Source organism: Boleophthalmus pectinirostris, unplaced genomic scaffold, assembly GCF_026225935.1.
Source record: "Boleophthalmus pectinirostris isolate CB_2022bp ecotype Guang Dong unplaced genomic scaffold, ASM2622593v1 HiC_scaffold_18, whole genome shotgun sequence".
Taxonomy (NCBI): Eukaryota; Metazoa; Chordata; class Actinopteri; order Gobiiformes; family Gobiidae; genus Boleophthalmus; species Boleophthalmus pectinirostris.
Genome location: NW_026571133.1, coordinates 24381584 through 24400094, shown reverse-complemented (window position 1 = coordinate 24400094; position 18511 = coordinate 24381584). Strand labels below are relative to the sequence as shown.

Genomic DNA, 18511 nt, shown 5'->3' with positions numbered 1-18511 from the left:
AAAATATTAAATTGGCTCTCAAACTGCAGCGTACATACATTTCACTAAATCAAAGCTCTATGCTCAACCTATACCATGGCTCTAATCATAACAACAATAACAAAAAAAAACCAAAAAAACTTCCCTGCCTTTTACTGTAACTCTCTCAAAATTGTGGGAACGAGCTATGGACTCCTCAAAAGTGAGATTAAAAAGAAAAAAATAATAATAATTTGAGTAGTATCGCTTTATATCACTCAAATGGTCTCTCAGGTAAAGTAAGGCATTAAATTACTTTTGCTTACTTTATACAGTGTGAATAGTAATTTTCTCATTCAACTAGAGCAGAGTTTAAAAAAAACTTCAACAGATAAGGAGAGTAACTTACTGTTGGAATCTTCTCACCTTAAATAAAATGAATTTAGTTGAAATATTATGAGCATACTGTACACAATTTATTCTTCAACATACATATACTGAGGTCAAAAGAGGAAGTGAAAGTTGACTGAGTAGTAGCTTTGCTGTTTATTGTTTTGCAGCCGTACACCAACATGTATTTTCTGTTTTCTGTGGCTTCTATCAGTGTAGAGAAAGAAGAAATAAAGAAGTGTTTTGTAGTCAAGTCACAACCAACCCTTTTACATGTATGTTGGGATTCATATGTGGGAGCTCTTATCTGCTGTCTGAATTCATTTGTCATTGTCTTTAATAAACTCTCGACAAAACACATTGCATGTATCTGCTCTTGTCTTTCTGAAGAATGCAGTATGTGGGTCACCTCTGCAGTGAATATATGTATTCATTTATTAATGGGTTTTTTTTTTGTGTTTTTTTTCGGCGATGGTGGCCCTTGCCCCGGGCGCGCACCGCCCCCCCTGGCGAATGCCGGGGACTCGCGACCGCCCCGACACACCGCTCTCTCTTCCCGACAGCTCCCGAGGCCAACAGCTCGTCCACCAGAAAAATGACATACTGTACCTTTAAAATTGGATAAAGTGAATGATTCTAGAGACAAACTGTAGACACTAAGCCACAGGTCACGTGACTTTAATGGTCAAGAGCACTGTCACACTAAGACTAAGTGCATGAAAACACATCCTCCACCAGAAAAGTTACATAGTGTGCCTTTAAATTTCTCAGAAGTGAAATTATTCTAGAGGCCAAAGTGTAAAACTAGGGCATAGGTCTTACTGACTTTTATGATGAGGAGTACGTCAGTGAATGTTTTGGCAAAGTTTTACAAATGAATGTAAAACTAATTTTATGTCACACAATAATAAATTGTGTGCATTCATATAGGTGGCGCTGTATCCCTGATAACTGTATTTGACATATCAATGGAATAAGGGTCATGCAGTGTATAACTGATAGAAATGTCATCACAGTCGGACAAAACATGTGCATATAATAATTTTTACAATATTTTTTGGAGGATTCTCTGTGCCCCTGCTGGCCAACCGTGAAAAATACACCATGACTGTAATAGACATTTTTGCTTATAATCATGCATAGAATTTAACCCCCGACTTTGGTCCAAGTCCGATAATGTTGACATTTCATGTCTAAGGTAGGGGGCGCTATACTGTTCACTTTTCATATGTTTTATAGTTTATTATATTCAGACCAATATCCCGCATTAGTGATTCAAATTTCAGCACAATCGAACTAAGCATGTCCCTGTAATAATTTTAAAAATATTTTTTGGGGGATTCTTTGCGCCCCTACTGGCAAACCGTGAAAAATGCATCATGTCCGTAGTAGACTTTTTTGCTTGCAATCATACATAGAATTTAATCCCCAAACTTGGTACAAATCCGATAATGTTGAAATTTCATGTCTATGGTAGGGGGCGCTATAGAGTTCATTTTTCATATGTTTTATAGTGTATTATATTCAGGCCATGATTAGGCATTAGTGATTCAAATTTCAGCACGATCGGACTAAGCCTGTGTGTGTAATTATTTTTTAACTATTTTTTGGGGGAGTCTTTGCGCCCCTGCTGGCCAATGGTGGAAAATGCATCATGTCCGTAATAAACTTTTTTGCTTGTAATCATGCATAGAATTTATGCCCCGAATTTGGTACTAATCCGAAAATGTTGATGTTTCACGTCTATGCTAGGGGGCGCTATAGAGTTCACTTTTATAAAATTTCATATTTCATCACATTCAGGCCTGGATCAAGCAATTGTGATTTGAATTTGAGTTCTCTAGGACAATGCCTGTGGCCGTGACAGGTCACCGAAAAAACAGGAAATGAAGGTGTTTTTCGCCGGCGTGCTACGGGCGAACCGTAAGGAGTATCCCAAAAAAAGTTCGCAACTTCTGTGAGTTCATGTCTGTAGATGTGACATGTCAAATTTGAGTTCATTTGGACCAAACCCCGGGGACTTGAATCTTTTTGTAGACCCCCAAGTCAAAACGGCGGTGAATGTTTGATCCAATATGGCCGACTTCCTGTTCGTCATAGGGTCATGCTCCAATTTATCTTTTGGCTTGTCTCATTGTTTTCTATCACTGTTCCGAATTTCGTTTCCCTGCGACAAACTTTGCCTGTCCCCACTCCCATAGGGGTCCAATTCTAGGCGGCGCTGTTGAGTCGGGTCACTCGGGTCATTGTTGCGATGCCCATTTTATCGAATTTTTCGGGGACTTTTCGTCCATGTTCAGGGGGTCAAAAATGCGATCGTTTGGTCGGAAAAGGGAATTTAAAAAAAAGAAACCGACGAAGAACAATACCCCTCGCCCCTAACTTTGTTAGTGGCGAGGGCCAAAAATGTTACTTTTTCTGAACTACCCTATACAATCTGTATCACCTTTTCAAAATGGCTCTCGGGCCATTAAGTGCTTTTCACAGAAAAACGCATTAATGACTCCACTTTACTTTTAAAACGTAAATTAATTCTGATATAAATACTACAAAGAGGTATTAATTCCTATGTGGTTTTGTCAGTCTGCACTTAAACTGCTTGGAAAACTGAAATAAAGATATATATTTATAAAGCTTGATTGTTAAATGGAATTGTATCCAAGTGATCAATGGGTCAAATAGGGGGCAAGGATTAGGTGTGTGGAGAATCACAGGTCATGACAAATGGTCTTAAATGGCATCCAGTCACCACTGGAGTAGGGCAGGTGGACATCTGAAATAGTGACCCATTTTAGGGAGTGGAAAAGACAGACAGCTTTATATTTCATTTTAAACTTAATTGCAGTAATGGCAAAATACGTTGTTTAGAACTGTGATTAGAACTGTGATAAAGTAAGACTGTTCATAACAAAACTCAACAGCCGGAGGATTGCAGTTCATCTCTACCTCACAAGATTTCAAACGCACTCTCTTCTCTCGCTCTCGTCACAAACACGTAATTGGCTGAAGTCCCCCCTGCGTATCAATCAGAGGTCCAGATACTAGGGGATATAAAGGGAGCGAGGGTAAGGGATTGCTTATCCTTGAATCAACTCCGCTGACAGCTTCGCGCGCGTAATGGAGCGCACCTTTAGAGAACAGTTGTTCTTACTGGTCTTGTGTCTATCTGCTCTCAAAGGAGACTCCAGGGACATCGAGGTAAGCCACTCTTTTTATTTTTCTGTTAACTTTCGCATAACTGAAAGCTTCGTGTTTTGCAGAATAACGAGATATCTAGGGATGATTTATATTCAGTTTTTAATCTGGATCTCAAGAGGGAAATTCCAGAAATACCTGAAGAGCTCATCTATCACCGAAGTTTGCGTAAGGCATGTTTTCTAAACTAAAAAGTTAATTACTTCCTGCTGTAAAACATCATACAGACTTTGTTACAGTTCAATCACTCGTTGGGTTTGTTGCTACCTGATTCATGCATGTGATTTTCGTGGTGCAGGTTGTCTGGACATGATTGCGGTGGAGGGGCAGTTCACCTTCACAGCGGAACGCCCTCATCTTAACTGTGCTACGTTTTTCATGGCTGAGCCCAATGAAGTTATCAGCTTAGAGTACGACAATGTGGACATCCACTGCAGAGGAGGGGATTTCATCACGGTACGTTGGAAAATATATAAGGGCTATATCATCTGAAGTGGAAAAAGTCCTTAAATACGCCATATTACATCAAGCTGAAACTCTTTAATGGGTCAGTGTGCTTTGTACTGATTGTTTAACGCCATGTGTTTGAAGCTTACTCTTTGATCTAAAGGAATTATGTTGCAGTAGAAGGGCAGGTTACAAATGAAGCGCTTTGCTTATAGCTGTTTAATTATCCACCTATAATAATGTTAATTAAGGCTATAATTTTCTAGAAAACTATTCTTTAGTGTCAGAGCCTACTAAATTATAAAGATTAAATAGTCTAATTCAGTTCATCTGAAAATCTAATCCACCTATTTTATTTGCTGTTCTTAAAAACTCTTAATCATTTAACCATAATTTAAATTGACTTGACATGCGTGTTGCGCCTGCAGGTATTTGATGGCTGGATGATGAAAGGGGAGAAATTTCCCAGTTCGCAGGATCACCCTCTGCCACTGTTTGAGCGCTATGTGGATTACTGTGAATCGGGTGCTGTGAGAAAAAATGTGCGCGCCAACCAGAACGTGGCTATGCTGTTTTTTCGCATCCACAATGAGGGCAGCAGTTTCACCATTACGGTTAGAAAGCACGTAAATCCTTTTCGTAAGTATTTTGTAGCCTTTTATCTTCAGTAATATTTTGTCACCTATGTCTATCACCATGAATGTGAAAATAAACTTTTTTCTCCCTCTCGCAGCTTGTAATGTCATCTCACAGTCGCCAGAGGGCAGTTATACGATGGTGATCCCTCAGCAGCACAGGAACTGCAGCTTTTCTATTGTTTATCCTGTGGAAATAGAGATCTCTGAATTCAGTCTAGGCCACTACAATAACATTGCTAAGGTTGGCATACTAGGATAAAGAATGTTTTAAAAGACAGCTCATTGTGTTATGATTTTTGTTAGATTTGGTCATAAAACATCTTGTGTGTGAGCAGCGGTTGTTGCCTGGCTGTGCTGAAACAGGAGACTTTGTGCAGCTGCTGGGAGGAAACTCCATTGACTCGTCCAAACTAATGCTCGTCACTGACCTCTGCATCTCATTCACTGACCCCAGTGAGTACCTGTTACACTTTATAATTACTACACTTCAATAAGAGTTAATAAAGCATGAATAAACGGCTGGGTTTCAGATGACATAACAACAGTCTACAGTCAGTAATATTTAATACAGGCATAGTGTTAAAATGCCTCAATTAAGGGGTTAGGACTTAGGAATCTGAATCCTTAATAATTTTTAATAAACTGTTTATTCATAATGAATGAAGTCCAATATATTATGTTGGATTATATTCCAATATATATTCCAATATATTTTGCAATATATGATAAAGTGTTACATCCTATCCTTTTTATGAACTTACTCCATTTGATCTTGCTATGTTGTAATAGCCTATATGGTTCATGTATTTGTTTTTTGCAGTCCAAATGAAGATCAGCTGTGAGAACACTGTGGTGAGGATGGTTTCTAGTGGGAGGTTCATAAACCAAGTATCCTTCAGTTACAGGCTTTTAAACAGCCAGGAGCTGCAGAGCTTCAAATCCAACAGCATAGATGACTTCTGCATCAGTAACTGACAACAGCCATCAATCTGTCATTAACACCAATGCTCAAAAACACACATGCCACCGTCTTTAAGTGTCATGTAACACAATTTTTAGAAGAAAAATGTGTTTTTGGACATCTTTTTGTATTTATTGTATTTATTCAGTGGTAATGTTAATCTATTTATATGTTATAAGTCTTTTTTGTTTGTTTGGTTTTTTTTTTACACTATCATGGAAAAAGTTATTCATAATGGAAATAACAATGTCATAATGTTTATTTGTATCAATTTGTATAAATCTACATTTTGTAATAAAATTTTACTGCATGCTAAAGCAAAGCAGCTTGTTTATATTGTCCTGATGAGCCAATGCACCAATGGAGGGCAATGGCTCTAAAAGATCAAAAGTATAATCAAATGCTAGGTACTGACTATAGCGTCTATATAACTGTTGTTTAATAAAAATCTATATAACACCTAGAAGAAAGATGCCTTAGCTTAGACACTTAAAGTGCTGATTAAATATTTACCATATATTGTACCACAATGTCTAATGACTTACAGTGTGATCAACATACAAAAAAAAATAAAAAAATGCATCAATCAGAGAGAAAACCTGTAACTCTTCATGAGGACGACCACATTAGACAGCAGTCTTTTACTTCAGGAAAGACCATGTTGCTCTATTATCTTGCATAGAGCTTTATAGTCACAGTATATGTAATGATTTTAGTCTGTATTTTTGTTAAAGGCTGTATAAAGTACTAGAATAGTAGAGTGAAAGACCCAAGGGACTCACGGGCAGCACAAAAGAGAGGCAACTTTCCTGACAGCTGTATTGTCAAATAATGAATCATCAGTGACCAATGGAGTTGGGTTGAAACTATAGTGTCTTCATTTGAGTTGGTGGTAGTAACAGTAGACTTAAATGTTTTGTAAAGTGTGATATAAAATCGAACACAAGATCTCTAGGCAAAACCCCTTCATCTCAAGAGGTTATTTCATGTCATAATATAATACATAACAAATGCTGACATACACTTTGATTGTTTGCTCCCAGCAGGGAAAAACGTCCTTATAACTACAAGGGGACCATATATTATAAATGGAATGGATAATGGAAACAACTCTTTGGGACAGAAAAAGTTATTTTATAGTTATGAATGCTGCAGACAAATTAAAAGACCATACTGATCATGATTGAAAAAAGCAAAGGTGTGAATATTTGTGTGATATTTTTTGTTTATTTTTAGGGATTTAATTTCAGGTTGAACTATTGCATGTTCTGTGATTTAAAAAGTGATGGGAGACTGGAGTGATGAAAAGCATCTTATTCCAGTGCACTACCTAATGGGGCTGGACCATGATGCCACCATGTCCTGAGGGAAAGTCCTAGAGCAGAGCAGAAAGCCTCATGTGGAGCTGAGTACATCTCACCTTTCCTAAATGCACATACTTCCATGTCCATGGGTTAGGCTAGGAGACAATAGAATCAGCTCAGACTCTGACACCTCAGTGACGCACATGGTGACGCCATGCTTAGTCTTTAGCAGATAAGGGCTTCAAGGGCTTTCCAAGACACTGTAAGTCAAAGCCACAGCTTTGGATGTAGTAAGAGGGGAGATATGAAAATGTATACAGTGCTGGTTTGAGAAGGAATTCATTTCCTCAAGCACTGCCTACTTTCCATACTGTGGTGTGTTTTGCTTAAACAATGGTGTTAAACCCTGTATACCCTTTGTCATCTCCCAAAATAACTCTATGACCCTCTATTTTATTATTATTATTATTAATATTAGGCCCGAGCGCCAGAGGCTGGCGAACGGCCTATTAGTATCGCAAAGCGATGCTCCAAGTGGCCGAAAAATGGGATGGCGCGACATGACTCGCCCGTAGTGACCAGGGACCCTCGCCATCACGTAGCAATGCGCCTGAGGTTTCCGAAAATGTATAGTTTGTCGGCCAAAAAAAAGCGGAACATTGTTCTCGCATCAGAATATTATTCTTTCTTCTTTCTTCTTATTATTATTTTATTTTTATTTTTTTCCTAACCAACTCACCCATTTTTCACCCACTGAACAATAATAAGAAGTCCTGGAAATTTTGCAAAAAACTCGCGCTTCCCTATGTTTTGGCTATTTACATTTTCCAAACAGAAATAAAATGGCTCGTCAGCGCCCTCAAACGACTCAAAAATGCATTAGGGAATACGAATGACACACACAAAAAATTTGCACGTACAATCATGAAATTTGACACAAGTCGATCATGTCAAGACAAGGAAAAAATATTATTACACCAACACCGTGTGCTCCACTAGGGGGCAGCAATATTGGCTTAAAGTTTGCTAAGCTTTTACAAACTCCTCCGAGGGCGTTCACCCGAACGAGCTCAAATTTGGTCCACATTATCTCAAGACGTGGAACATCAAAAGTTATCCACATTTTTCACACAAGTCTTACGGTCTCTGAGCAGTGAAGCAACAAAAAATGCACACAATTTAGGAGATTTACAAATTGCTCCGATTTGTTCAAACGAACTCCGATTTCAATGAAATTTGAAACAGTTGTTAAACTCTCTGCCCTGAAGCTACTTCATGTGAAAATTATTAATTTGGCGCATTAGCGCCCCCTATAGATTGAAACAAAATTTAATATGGAAGAAAATAATTTGTTCCCAAACAGTTGCTCAAAAATGTCTGAAATTTTGCACAAAATTCCATTTTGGCATCCTGATCCAAAATTCAATGACACCTATGTCATATTTTTTATGGCGTTGCCATAGCGATGACATAAACTCTCCATTCGTAAAATCTACAAATTCTGGCACAAAACTTTGGCCGATTTCACTCAAATTTTAATCGTTGATTGACACCCCGACCCTGAACAGATTTATATAAGAAAATCTCAGATGGGCACAATAGCACCCCCTAGGGAAATTGCATGGTACTGCAAACATTTACTTTGTTGTAGACATATAAAATTTGGTACACAGATTCATGACATGGTCTTGATCAAAAAAGTCAATGACGACCCCATGCCATTTCCCATCGTGTTGCCATGGCAACAGGCCAAACATCTGCCCTCGCCGATGGGACGCCCGACAAAAACTTTGGCGTAGTCAAACCAAATTTGGTACACAGATGCATCATGGGAACAGGAACAAAAAATATATTACGCGGTTGCTCGGCAACCAACAGGAAGTCAGCCATATTGGATTGATCGTGCGACCTGTCCTCGTATTTGAACGAAATCGTCCTAGGGCATTTGACCCAGACAGAATCATTCTGTATCAGCTAGACAAGTGGAACATTAAAAGTTGTTAAAAGCTTTTTAAAAGGTCAAACGGTGTTGCCGTGGCAACGGTGCAAATTTCTGGTTCGTTTTTGGGCCTCACCATCAAACTTCAATGACTGATAATTTGCACAAACTTTTTCCAATTTCACTCTAATTGTAATCCTTAGTTCGCACCTCAACCCTGAACAGATTGATAATGATGATTGATTGATGATTGATGTAAGAAAATACAAAAATGGGTGCAATAGCGCCCCCTAGAAAATTTGTATGTAAAAATAAGGTTTTATTTGTCACCGATATACAAAATTTGGTATCCACATTTGTGACATGGTCTCGATAAAAAAACTCAATGATGCTCACATCCCGTTTACATTGTGTTGCTATGGCAGCAAGACAAAATTGTATCCTTGCCAATGGGACGTCCTTACACAAATGTTGGTGTAGCCAAACCAAATTTGATAGCCAGATGCATCATGGCAATAAGAACAAAAATGTATATTGTGACCACGCCCCTTTACAAACCGGAAGTCCGCCATCTTGAATAATTTTTTTTGCCAATTTTTAAAAAATGCAGGGTTAGATTAAGACTTATAGGTTTAGGGTTGGGGCTATGGTTAGGATTACAATTAGGGTAAGGTTTAAGATTAGGCTTATTCGGGTCAGTGTGAAGTGTGGCGTTTGTGGGGCGTAAGCACGCGCGAGGGCCGATCATTGCCGCTTGCAGCTATATTTATTATATTATTATTATTATTATTATTATTATTATTATTATTATTATTATTATTGAGATTTTGGACCAGATGGATTTGGATTTTCTCCTAACATCAAACCAAAATGGACTATCACACAACTGTATATCAAATCATGTACACACGCTAGAAAATATATTATATTTGATTGAGCTAATGTAACTTGGTGGAAACATTTTAGAAAATATTTTAGTTAATTAGCAGTGAAAGAGTTTACTGCCTTAAAAGGACACTTTGAGTAAAAACATTTTCCGAACTACAAATGGTGACGTCTGCAGGAAATAAAGTATATTTGGTAATTTATTATAGAAGGGGGTGTCTAAATATCCACATTTATAAATTATCAAATGGTATTTCAGATTGATAGCAACCTTTTATAATTTGAACAAAAACATAATTACGGCATGGCTTCCTCCCAAGAGAGCCAGTGTGATTATCCTGCTCAATTACAGCCAATCACAGCCAATTTGCATTGTAACTAAGGGTTTGTGCAATCACCATCTGCAGCAACTATTGCCTCAGAAAAATGTCCTTACCACAGCTCACACTCACACTTGAAGATTGTTGGCCAATGCTTGGCCCTTATGGAATGGTGAATGGGCCTATCACTATGCTCGTGTTAGAGTAAGATTAACAGATACTCACATATTTGAGTTGTATTTTTCATTGATGGATGCAAAATTAATTACCTATGATTTACAAATAAATCATAGGACTGTGAATGTTCCTGATTGGCTAATCCACCTGTCAATCACACCCATCTGAACTCGGGGAGATTCAACAGTGTTTCATTGGTGACCAGACATGTAATTAACAGTAAACCAGGAACATGATTTTATGCAGCGATTATGCAATGGCAAAAGATTAGGGATTAGAAACAGAATGCAAATTACATTTTGATTTCATTTTGACACTGGGACTCAACAGCATGACTTAAAAATAAAATTTCTTTGCAACTAAAGAAATACATTTATTATTAAAAGATCAGAAGACACTACATACAGGCACAGAAACTGCAATTCATTCATGTTTTTTTTCAACAATCTCGATATATTTGGTCAATGTGTAATTTTCTTAGTGACCGACACCTAGGTTTTACTTAAGAGGCAAATTTTCAGTTGCAACAAATTGAATTTGAAACATACAAGTAGGTGCAAGTACAATATATGATTTCCCATCAGCCCTGGCATGGTGACAGGATATAGTGGCATGTCTATTTGTGGGTTTCAGTTACATATATTTTTTTGCAGGTATGGACACACTTTTGAGGACTTTTGACGATTCCTAAGATAGGATATATTGAAGTGTTAATTGCTACAGTCACAATTTTTCATCACTTTAAAAAATATGGATATTGTGGATCATTGAAAGTAATGAGTGTACATGAAATATAACTCGTGAACTATGCTATTTATTTTTAAATGAACAAAATATAGAACAGGGTTATTATTAACCAATTTGCAAATGTAAATGGTTGACATTTCTTTGCCAAAATCACAGTGAGAAGCCAAAGTACATGAGTATTGACAATATTTACTTAGATTTCTTCTGTTGCTCTTGAAAAAAATCATTGCAGGCCACAGTGAGTGCTGCCACCAGAACCACAAACTCATTGAAGTCCACCTCATTGTCTTTGTTTGAGTCCAGGTCATTCATGATCTTCTCCACCAGCAGAGGGTCTTTCTGGGACTACAGAGAAACATAAAACAGCCTTGTTATTTTGTCTACTAAATGAGCAAAGTGAGTTGCAGTGATGAAGATGATTCACACTTTTCTTTAAAAAAAAAAAAAAATGCTTTTAAGTAAGCCACACAGAAGTTATAATGCAAAAACTCTACTTATTGTAGTAAAACCTTTTAACAACATCTTGAACACCATTACAATTATTATTAAGTATTAAATTCATACAACAGTAATTAAATTCATTATCTAATTAAATTTCTTTGTTCGTGCAATTAATTGTAGTGGCTGTGGGGTTGTTACTCTTTGCTAAAGGATTGTTGTTCCTACTGTGAGGTGTTCTTGGGAAAGTCATGGTTAAATGCTTTGAGTGTCCAAGTAAAAAAAACAACAACAGAAACCCTTTCCATAGCAGTAATGTAAAGTCAAACCAACAAGATTACATTTTTTTGTAATAGTACTTGTAAATATTTAGTGCTGGGCTCTCTTTCCATTAGCCTGGTCTAACTGGAGTTTCTTCTGCCTGTTGGGACGCACTGACATCATAGTGGCTTGTCTATATTTTGCAGCAATGTGGGCCACTGATGATGATCACCTGAGGCTCTGTGAAAAGGGACAACAAATAAAAAGAAAAATATATCTCGAAAGCATGGCAGTTCATACTGGTATAGGCTATAGGCCGTTTTCAGTGTTCCTGGGTCAATCAAATAAAACTGCAGGCTTGTGCACTCTGCTATCACACAATGTCAGGAGCAGGGGTTTATGGGAAATAGCTTTATCTATCTCCTTCACCTCTGTCAGGTTTATTTTCCACATTATGATGTGAGTCGGATCAGCAGCAGCCATAATCAAACAGTGGGATAACAATCAGTGTCAGAATATTTCAAGGTCAAAAAGGACAATTCTCAAATCATTAAAAAAAAAAAAAAAAAAAAAAAAAAAAAACATATTTGGCAGCTGGTATTAAATTTTCTTTACAAGAGTTGTGTGTTTTACTTGGCGCATTAATCATTAAGTTGTTATTTAAATGATCAATATCAGTAACTTGTTCTTTAGAACATTTGGCTGCATAATTCAGAAAAGCACCAATATCTGTGCCTTTAGTTTAGGTCTATCCTGAGCTTTTGTTTTAAATTGATCTAAAATAGAATAAATTTGAAGTAGGTGAATGTAACTTTGCCAGAATATCACAAATATCAATTGTTTTTGCTAAATAGTAATAACAGTCATTTGAAACAGCATGCACTAATAAGCCTCTCAGCAAATTGTGGACTGATTCAACAAAAACTGTTTATTACCGTCAGGAAGTCCGTCAGCTCGCTATTAAGAAGTTGCTTTAGTTCACCCTTGTTGAGTTTGTATTTGTCACCATCATTTCCAGAATAATTGTAGAAAACTGTTATCAGGGCATCCATGGCTCCCTCAAGCTGGCTCGGCATCTTGGACGATTTTTAGCAAAGTTCTTGAAAAAAACAACAACAACAACAACAAAAAACTGAGTAGTATTTAAAGATACGAAACAGATTTGTTGTTGAAGACAGAATGGTTCTTACCTGGTTAGTGTCCTGCAGTTGAATGAAGAAGAGGACTTTAAGTGAGGCTTGTTTATTGGGAAGTGAGCAAGCTTAAGTGGACTAACTTAATCTTTTTTGCGATAATTAATTCCCCAGGTAAGGGAACCACGGGCAACTGTCTTCCTCTCCCAGACTGAGCTTATGCTAAGTGAAAAACAACACATGTACCAGTGTAACCTTTCGGCCTCAGGGGTATTGGTTTTGCCCACGTCAGGTATAATGCTGCATTCATGTGATTTAAGAATCTCGGAGATAGCAACGTAATCGTCGGACTTCCTAAAATCAGAGCGTTTATAAGAGTAGCACGTGCAGCAACGATTACTGTAGAACATACATTTGCATAACTTGATTATCTTTGCAGATTCATTGAAAAGTTGTGCAAAAAAAGTTTAGATGTGTTGTTTCTTGTTGGCAAATTGTGGATAAACTAATTATTTAAGATGTTTTTGCAAAGTTGTATCGCTGAGTACTTCATTAATTCAACAGAATCTGGCTGCGGATCTTTGATCTCTGAGGCTCTGAGGACGCTACCCTGCAGACCTCCGCCAGGATGCACCTCCACCGACATGTCCCTACTTTTTTCATTGCTTTGAGTTATAAACGATTTAATTACACTTTCTATCAGTTGCCTTAGGCCATTGTCCGTTAAAGGTCATTAAATGCTCGTTTTAAATGTATAAAGCGAAATACTTAAATCACCATTAAGATTTCATTTCTAATTTGAAATTAACTAACTCTGTGTTGTCCTCATGAGTTTCCGAGTTAAAATCCCGTTCAAGTTTTTCCGAGTCGAAGGTGGGATTTTCCAAATTTCCGAGATCACATGAATGCAGCATTTGCTTCCGAAAGCAGTAGCCTACAACAGGAGGCTAGTGTAGCTGTAGTGATTTGAGAAAAATGCCTTATTTTTTGTTGAGAAAAGAATATCGCTAGGTTAATCAGTGATACAAATAATGAACGCAGACACTAAAATCACATAGGTATGTAGATTATGCATGCCATTTTGTGAACTACAGCAACCCAGAGATTTGGTGGGTCAACTGAAAGAAAATTTACCCCTGAATTAGAAGAATATAATTTACCACAAATGAGTTGAACTATCTGTACATCTATATAATTGAGATGTATTAGCCTATTCGCATGATGGCAGTGTCACAGTGTTGAAATAGTGTCACGGTGTTAGAAATAGTCCAGCAAAAATAGTCTATAGGACTACTAACTGCATATAATTATAGACTACATCATCTATTTTTAGCCAGAGTGGCAGGAGGGTTTTCATTTCGAGTGCAAGTCTTCCCCTCTCTCACACTCTCTGGGCTCTCCTATGTGAGTGACATCGGAGACAGTAGAGAATAACATCATTTATCTAGGTCCCCTGAAGGCATCACCTCAGGGAGTCTATTCATTAAGTTAGCTTCTAAGTCCACCTGTTGATGTCACAGAGAAAATGAGTTTCCATCTTTTTAGGTGATGAAACATTTTCCTTTACAAGGCATTATGCAATAAAGTATAGATTTAAATTAGTATTGGAACAGTGAGATGATATCAAGAGTCGATACATGCAGGTTGTCTAAATCCAATTCTAATTGCATTGGATTCTATATGACTGCTTTTCATTGGTTGTTGTATACATGTAATATCTTTTCCACAATGTAATTATCTTTTCCACAGTCCACAGTTGTGGCCACACAAGCTTCTAAAAGCTGTCTTTTGCTGCTTTATGTCTGCTTCCTCACAAACACCAGGGTCACACTCAGAGCAGCACCTCAGTATGCCCTCATGTTTTAATTTTTCTGCTGTTGCACTTTCAAACCATGAAATGTTTGTTGTTTATATGATGTTTTATGTTTTGTATTTTCTTTTCATAGAGAAGATGATAAAGGCTAGTGTTAATTTCCAAAGAAGTGTGAAAATAGAGTGTCTGAAGATCTATTTTTGTTTGTTTCAGAATTCACACCTTTAAAGGTGCACTACGTAACTCTGGTGGAGGGTCTGCCATCTTGTCTTCATGGAGATGCTTTACCACAGTTAAACTATGAGATTATCCATACTTGCAGATAAGCAGGTGAGCCCATCAGGCAACACCTATATAAATTTAATGGAGACATTGGAGACAAACAGAAAAAATATATAATGCACCTTTCAGCCACAACACAACAACAACAACAATAATAATAATACATTTTTATTTATTAGACACCTTTCTGGACACTTAAGGTCTTAACTGAAAATAGGCTATTTAAAGAAAGTTGAGCCAGAGTTTTACTGCCCTCTGTTGGCTGAAAACACAAGCTGCCTGCTGTCAACCAACAATCTCAATTGTGTTGTGTTTCGTTGTATTTTTGTTGTTGTTGTTTTGGAAACATATAAAAAAATATTCTGTCTCTTTCCCTCTGTCTTTTATGTTTGACTGTTGACTAACAAATATATCACAGCTACTGTCATGATACCACAGAAACCAGTTCCAAACCAGTTTGAGCTAGACCATAGTAAGGACACACTATTTAAATAAACAAAACAGCAGCCAGTCATAGTTCACCATCTGACAGGAAGTGCTTTTGAGTTGTTGTTAGATCTGTGGCAGTTTGTGATTAATGAGGGCTTGTGTAGGCCTCTGAGTGTGCCATTGATTATGTCTGAATCTGAATTTGGATAATGCGTAATGATTACATTAATGCATACATTATATTTCCATGTGCCCTTTATCCACACAATTGTTTCTTTCAAATTCTTCAATGTTGATATCTGACTAAAGACACACTGACTTAAGACACATCCCCCTCTGTGTGTTAGAATACACAGTGGAACGGAAGCTCTCACTCCATGATGTGGGTCAGAAATGGGAGCTGTTGTGGCGCAGCTCCGACTCCTGGCTGGCATCCTTGTGCCATGAAAAAGGGCCCTACTGAGGCCCTGCTTTTAAAATGCACAAAGTGCTCTCTTGGAGGTGGGGCTTCAACATACATAAGAGCCAAAGACAGGCAGATGGACCAATTTGGCACAGATAGTCGACATTCCCAGATGATAGGCCTGCTTAAACGTTCATGCTGATTGGATCTTTGGTTCGTTTAGAATCTTTTCATTCACTGCTGAGCCTTCTCAAGAGACAAACCTTTAAGGTCTGCCCCTTTTTAACGGCAAACCTTGTGCTAGTGATGAGTGCAGGCACACATCTTAGACCTGAGTCTTTATCCTGGATGTTGGATGTGGGAAATGTGACTGGAGCCCTGTCCCAGGGGTCACTTTTGCAGCCAGCCTGGGATCACCTGCTCCAGAACCACCACGAGGTCCTGAGGAGCCCGCTCTTCCCTGTGCTCCTGTGTGTTTCCACATACTTCTGTCTGATTAGTCTTTACACGGTTCTGGACCTGCTGGCTCCCACCTGCCCCTGCATTAATCGGCACCGACTGCACCCGGACAAGCCCATCACGTGGCCCAACATCTGGACTACACTAGTGCTCACCATCTACAACCACCTGCTCTACATCTTTCCAACGGCAGTGGCCCAGTGGCTTTGGAGGTCACCTACCCCATTGCCAAGAGAAGCACCTACTCTTTGTGGCTTCATTCTGGGAATTTTTGGCTGCACTGTAGTTTTTGATTTCCAGTACTACATCTGGCACCTGCTGCATCATAAAGTCCCTTGGTTGTACCGCACCTTTCATGCTATGCACCATCAGTATAATCAGCCCTTCAGTCTGGTCACTCAGTATCTGTCTGGATGGGAGCTCTTCAGTGTGGGATTTTGGGCCACCATTGACCCCATCCTGCTCCAGTGCCACTGTCTCACCACATGGGGCTTCATGGTCTTCAATGTGTATGTCTCCACGGAGGATCACTGTGGCTATGACTTCCCATGGTCCATGCACAGGCTTGTGCCCTTTGGCCTTTGGGGTGGAGCGCCCAAGCATGACACCCACCACCAAAAGCCGGGCACCAACTTTGCCCCCTTCTTCTCACACTGGGACTGGCTGGCAGGCACCCATGTTGTGTCAAATCCCCCAGGCCATGTCGCAGAGGAGCCAGATGAGGGGCGAGCCAAAACTAAAGAGCTGTGAATTACTTTGGGTCTTTGCTTTCAATTAAGTGGGTATTTTATATTTTGCATTTTATTTGAACACTTATCTTACAAATATATTAAAATGTGACATTTTATTCCTTAAGATGTGTAAAGTTGCTCAATATACACTCAGTGTTATCTCCTTTGGGTACTAAGTAGGCTGTTATGAGCAGTTATGCTTTGTTCTGGACTAATGTACAGTACATGTGCAGCTCAGTGTTTAGAGATGTGCTGTTTAAAATAATGTGCTTGTTTTTGTCATTGTGTTTCAATGGCATTCTCAGGTCAGATCATCATATCTGTATTGCAACAGTATTTGTCACATTTGACAATGTAATCAGCATAAACATATAAAGCAATGTAATATCTGTAATGTAAGTGAATACTTACATACATTGACAAGCACATTTTGTATGGAGTAAGAAAGCTGTCAAAAATATTCGTGCGCATAAAATAGAAATCCGTGCGTATTTGGGAAATCCGTGCATATTTGGCTGTAGTTGCGCATAAAATAAATATTTGTAAACTCTCAAATGAGTCCAGTCGTACATAAAATATATTGTGTGTATTTTATCCATCAGAATACGAATTGAAAAGTTACGACGTCATGAATTACAATCACGAAATGAAAATTTACGATTACGCTTTCATCAGTACGAATACGAATTCACAGACGGAACTTTACTGTCAAAAATACGTCATCACTTCATAGACATTATCCATCGAGCAGAAGAAACATCGATCAAGATCAAGACTGCGCATGCTCAGGTTTGTAGCAGAGGGTAAAAAGAGTAATAGCACAAGAAGCTACAACAGCAACCAACAAGAGGGTTAATTAAAATGTATTGTAAAAATGTCTTGAATTCGGGAACCGAACGCTGCTGTATAATATTGTGTAGAAACACCTACTTTGAACGGGAAATTGCACCTATATGTTACATAACATAGTGGTAGCCAGTTGGCTAACACCCGACGTAACGTTATCCCAGGGCTAATTAGGAAATATCAGGTTCTCTGTATGTTTAGATGAAAACATTCACGGCTACAGCCACAGCGAGCATCAGCCAGTCTTCACTTCAGCTGCATATCAGACAATGGTTATACATGAGTTAAAATGGGTTATAATTAGCAAATCCATCCACGTCACGGTGACGTTATACTTACCGGTAAATACTGTAAACACGAACATTAATTGTTGCTGGAAGCTGCATTAAACTGTAATGTGTAACATTTCATTGGCTGTGACGTCTGAAACCAGGACAGTTTGGTAGTGTTTGGTGTAAACTGGGACATTTCAGCGTCCCGAGGAACTTTTGGTGGCATTTCATGCGAGAAATGCAGCTGAAGTGAAGACTGACTGATGCTCGCTGTGGCTGTAGTCGTGAATGTTTTAATCTAAACATACATAGAACCTGATATTTGTTAATTAGCCCTGGGATAACGTTACGTCGGATTTTAGCCAACTGGCTACCACTATGTTATCTAACAATTGCACATAGGTGCAATTTCCCGTTCAAAGGAGGTATTTCTACACAATATTATACAGCAGCGTTCGGTTCCCGAATTCAAGACATTTTTAC

At 38.4% G+C, this 18511-nt stretch overlaps 3 protein-coding genes across 3 annotated transcripts; 2 read left to right on the top strand and 1 right to left on the bottom strand.

The window, feature by feature from the left end:
• Positions 1-3465: 3465 nt before the first annotated feature.
• Positions 3466-5647, top strand: crhbp (corticotropin releasing hormone binding protein). The gene is made up of 7 exons (XM_020921919.2): positions 3466-3546; positions 3609-3711; positions 3842-3999; positions 4419-4629; positions 4724-4869; positions 4964-5081; positions 5449-5647. Exons 1-7 carry the CDS (start codon positions 3466-3468, stop codon positions 5601-5603), a joined length of 972 nt encoding a protein of 323 aa, XP_020777578.2. The 3' UTR covers positions 5604-5647.
• A 5069-nt stretch (positions 5648-10716) lies between these two features.
• s100z (S100 calcium binding protein Z) lies at positions 10717-13043 on the bottom strand. Its single transcript, XM_020921787.2, has 3 exons — positions 12851-13043; positions 12596-12759; positions 10717-11306 (listed from the first exon to the last, which is right to left on the bottom strand). Exons 2-3 carry the CDS (start codon positions 12734-12736, stop codon positions 11151-11153), a joined length of 297 nt encoding a protein of 98 aa, XP_020777446.1. The 5' UTR covers positions 12737-12759; positions 12851-13043; the 3' UTR covers positions 10717-11150.
• A 2983-nt stretch (positions 13044-16026) lies between these two features.
• On the top strand, positions 16027-16929 carry ch25hl2 (cholesterol 25-hydroxylase like 2). Its single transcript, XM_055154149.1, has one exon. The coding sequence runs from the start codon at positions 16027-16029 to the stop codon at positions 16927-16929; it is 903 nt and encodes a 300-aa protein (XP_055010124.1).
• The last annotated feature ends 1582 nt before the right edge of the window (positions 16930-18511 follow it).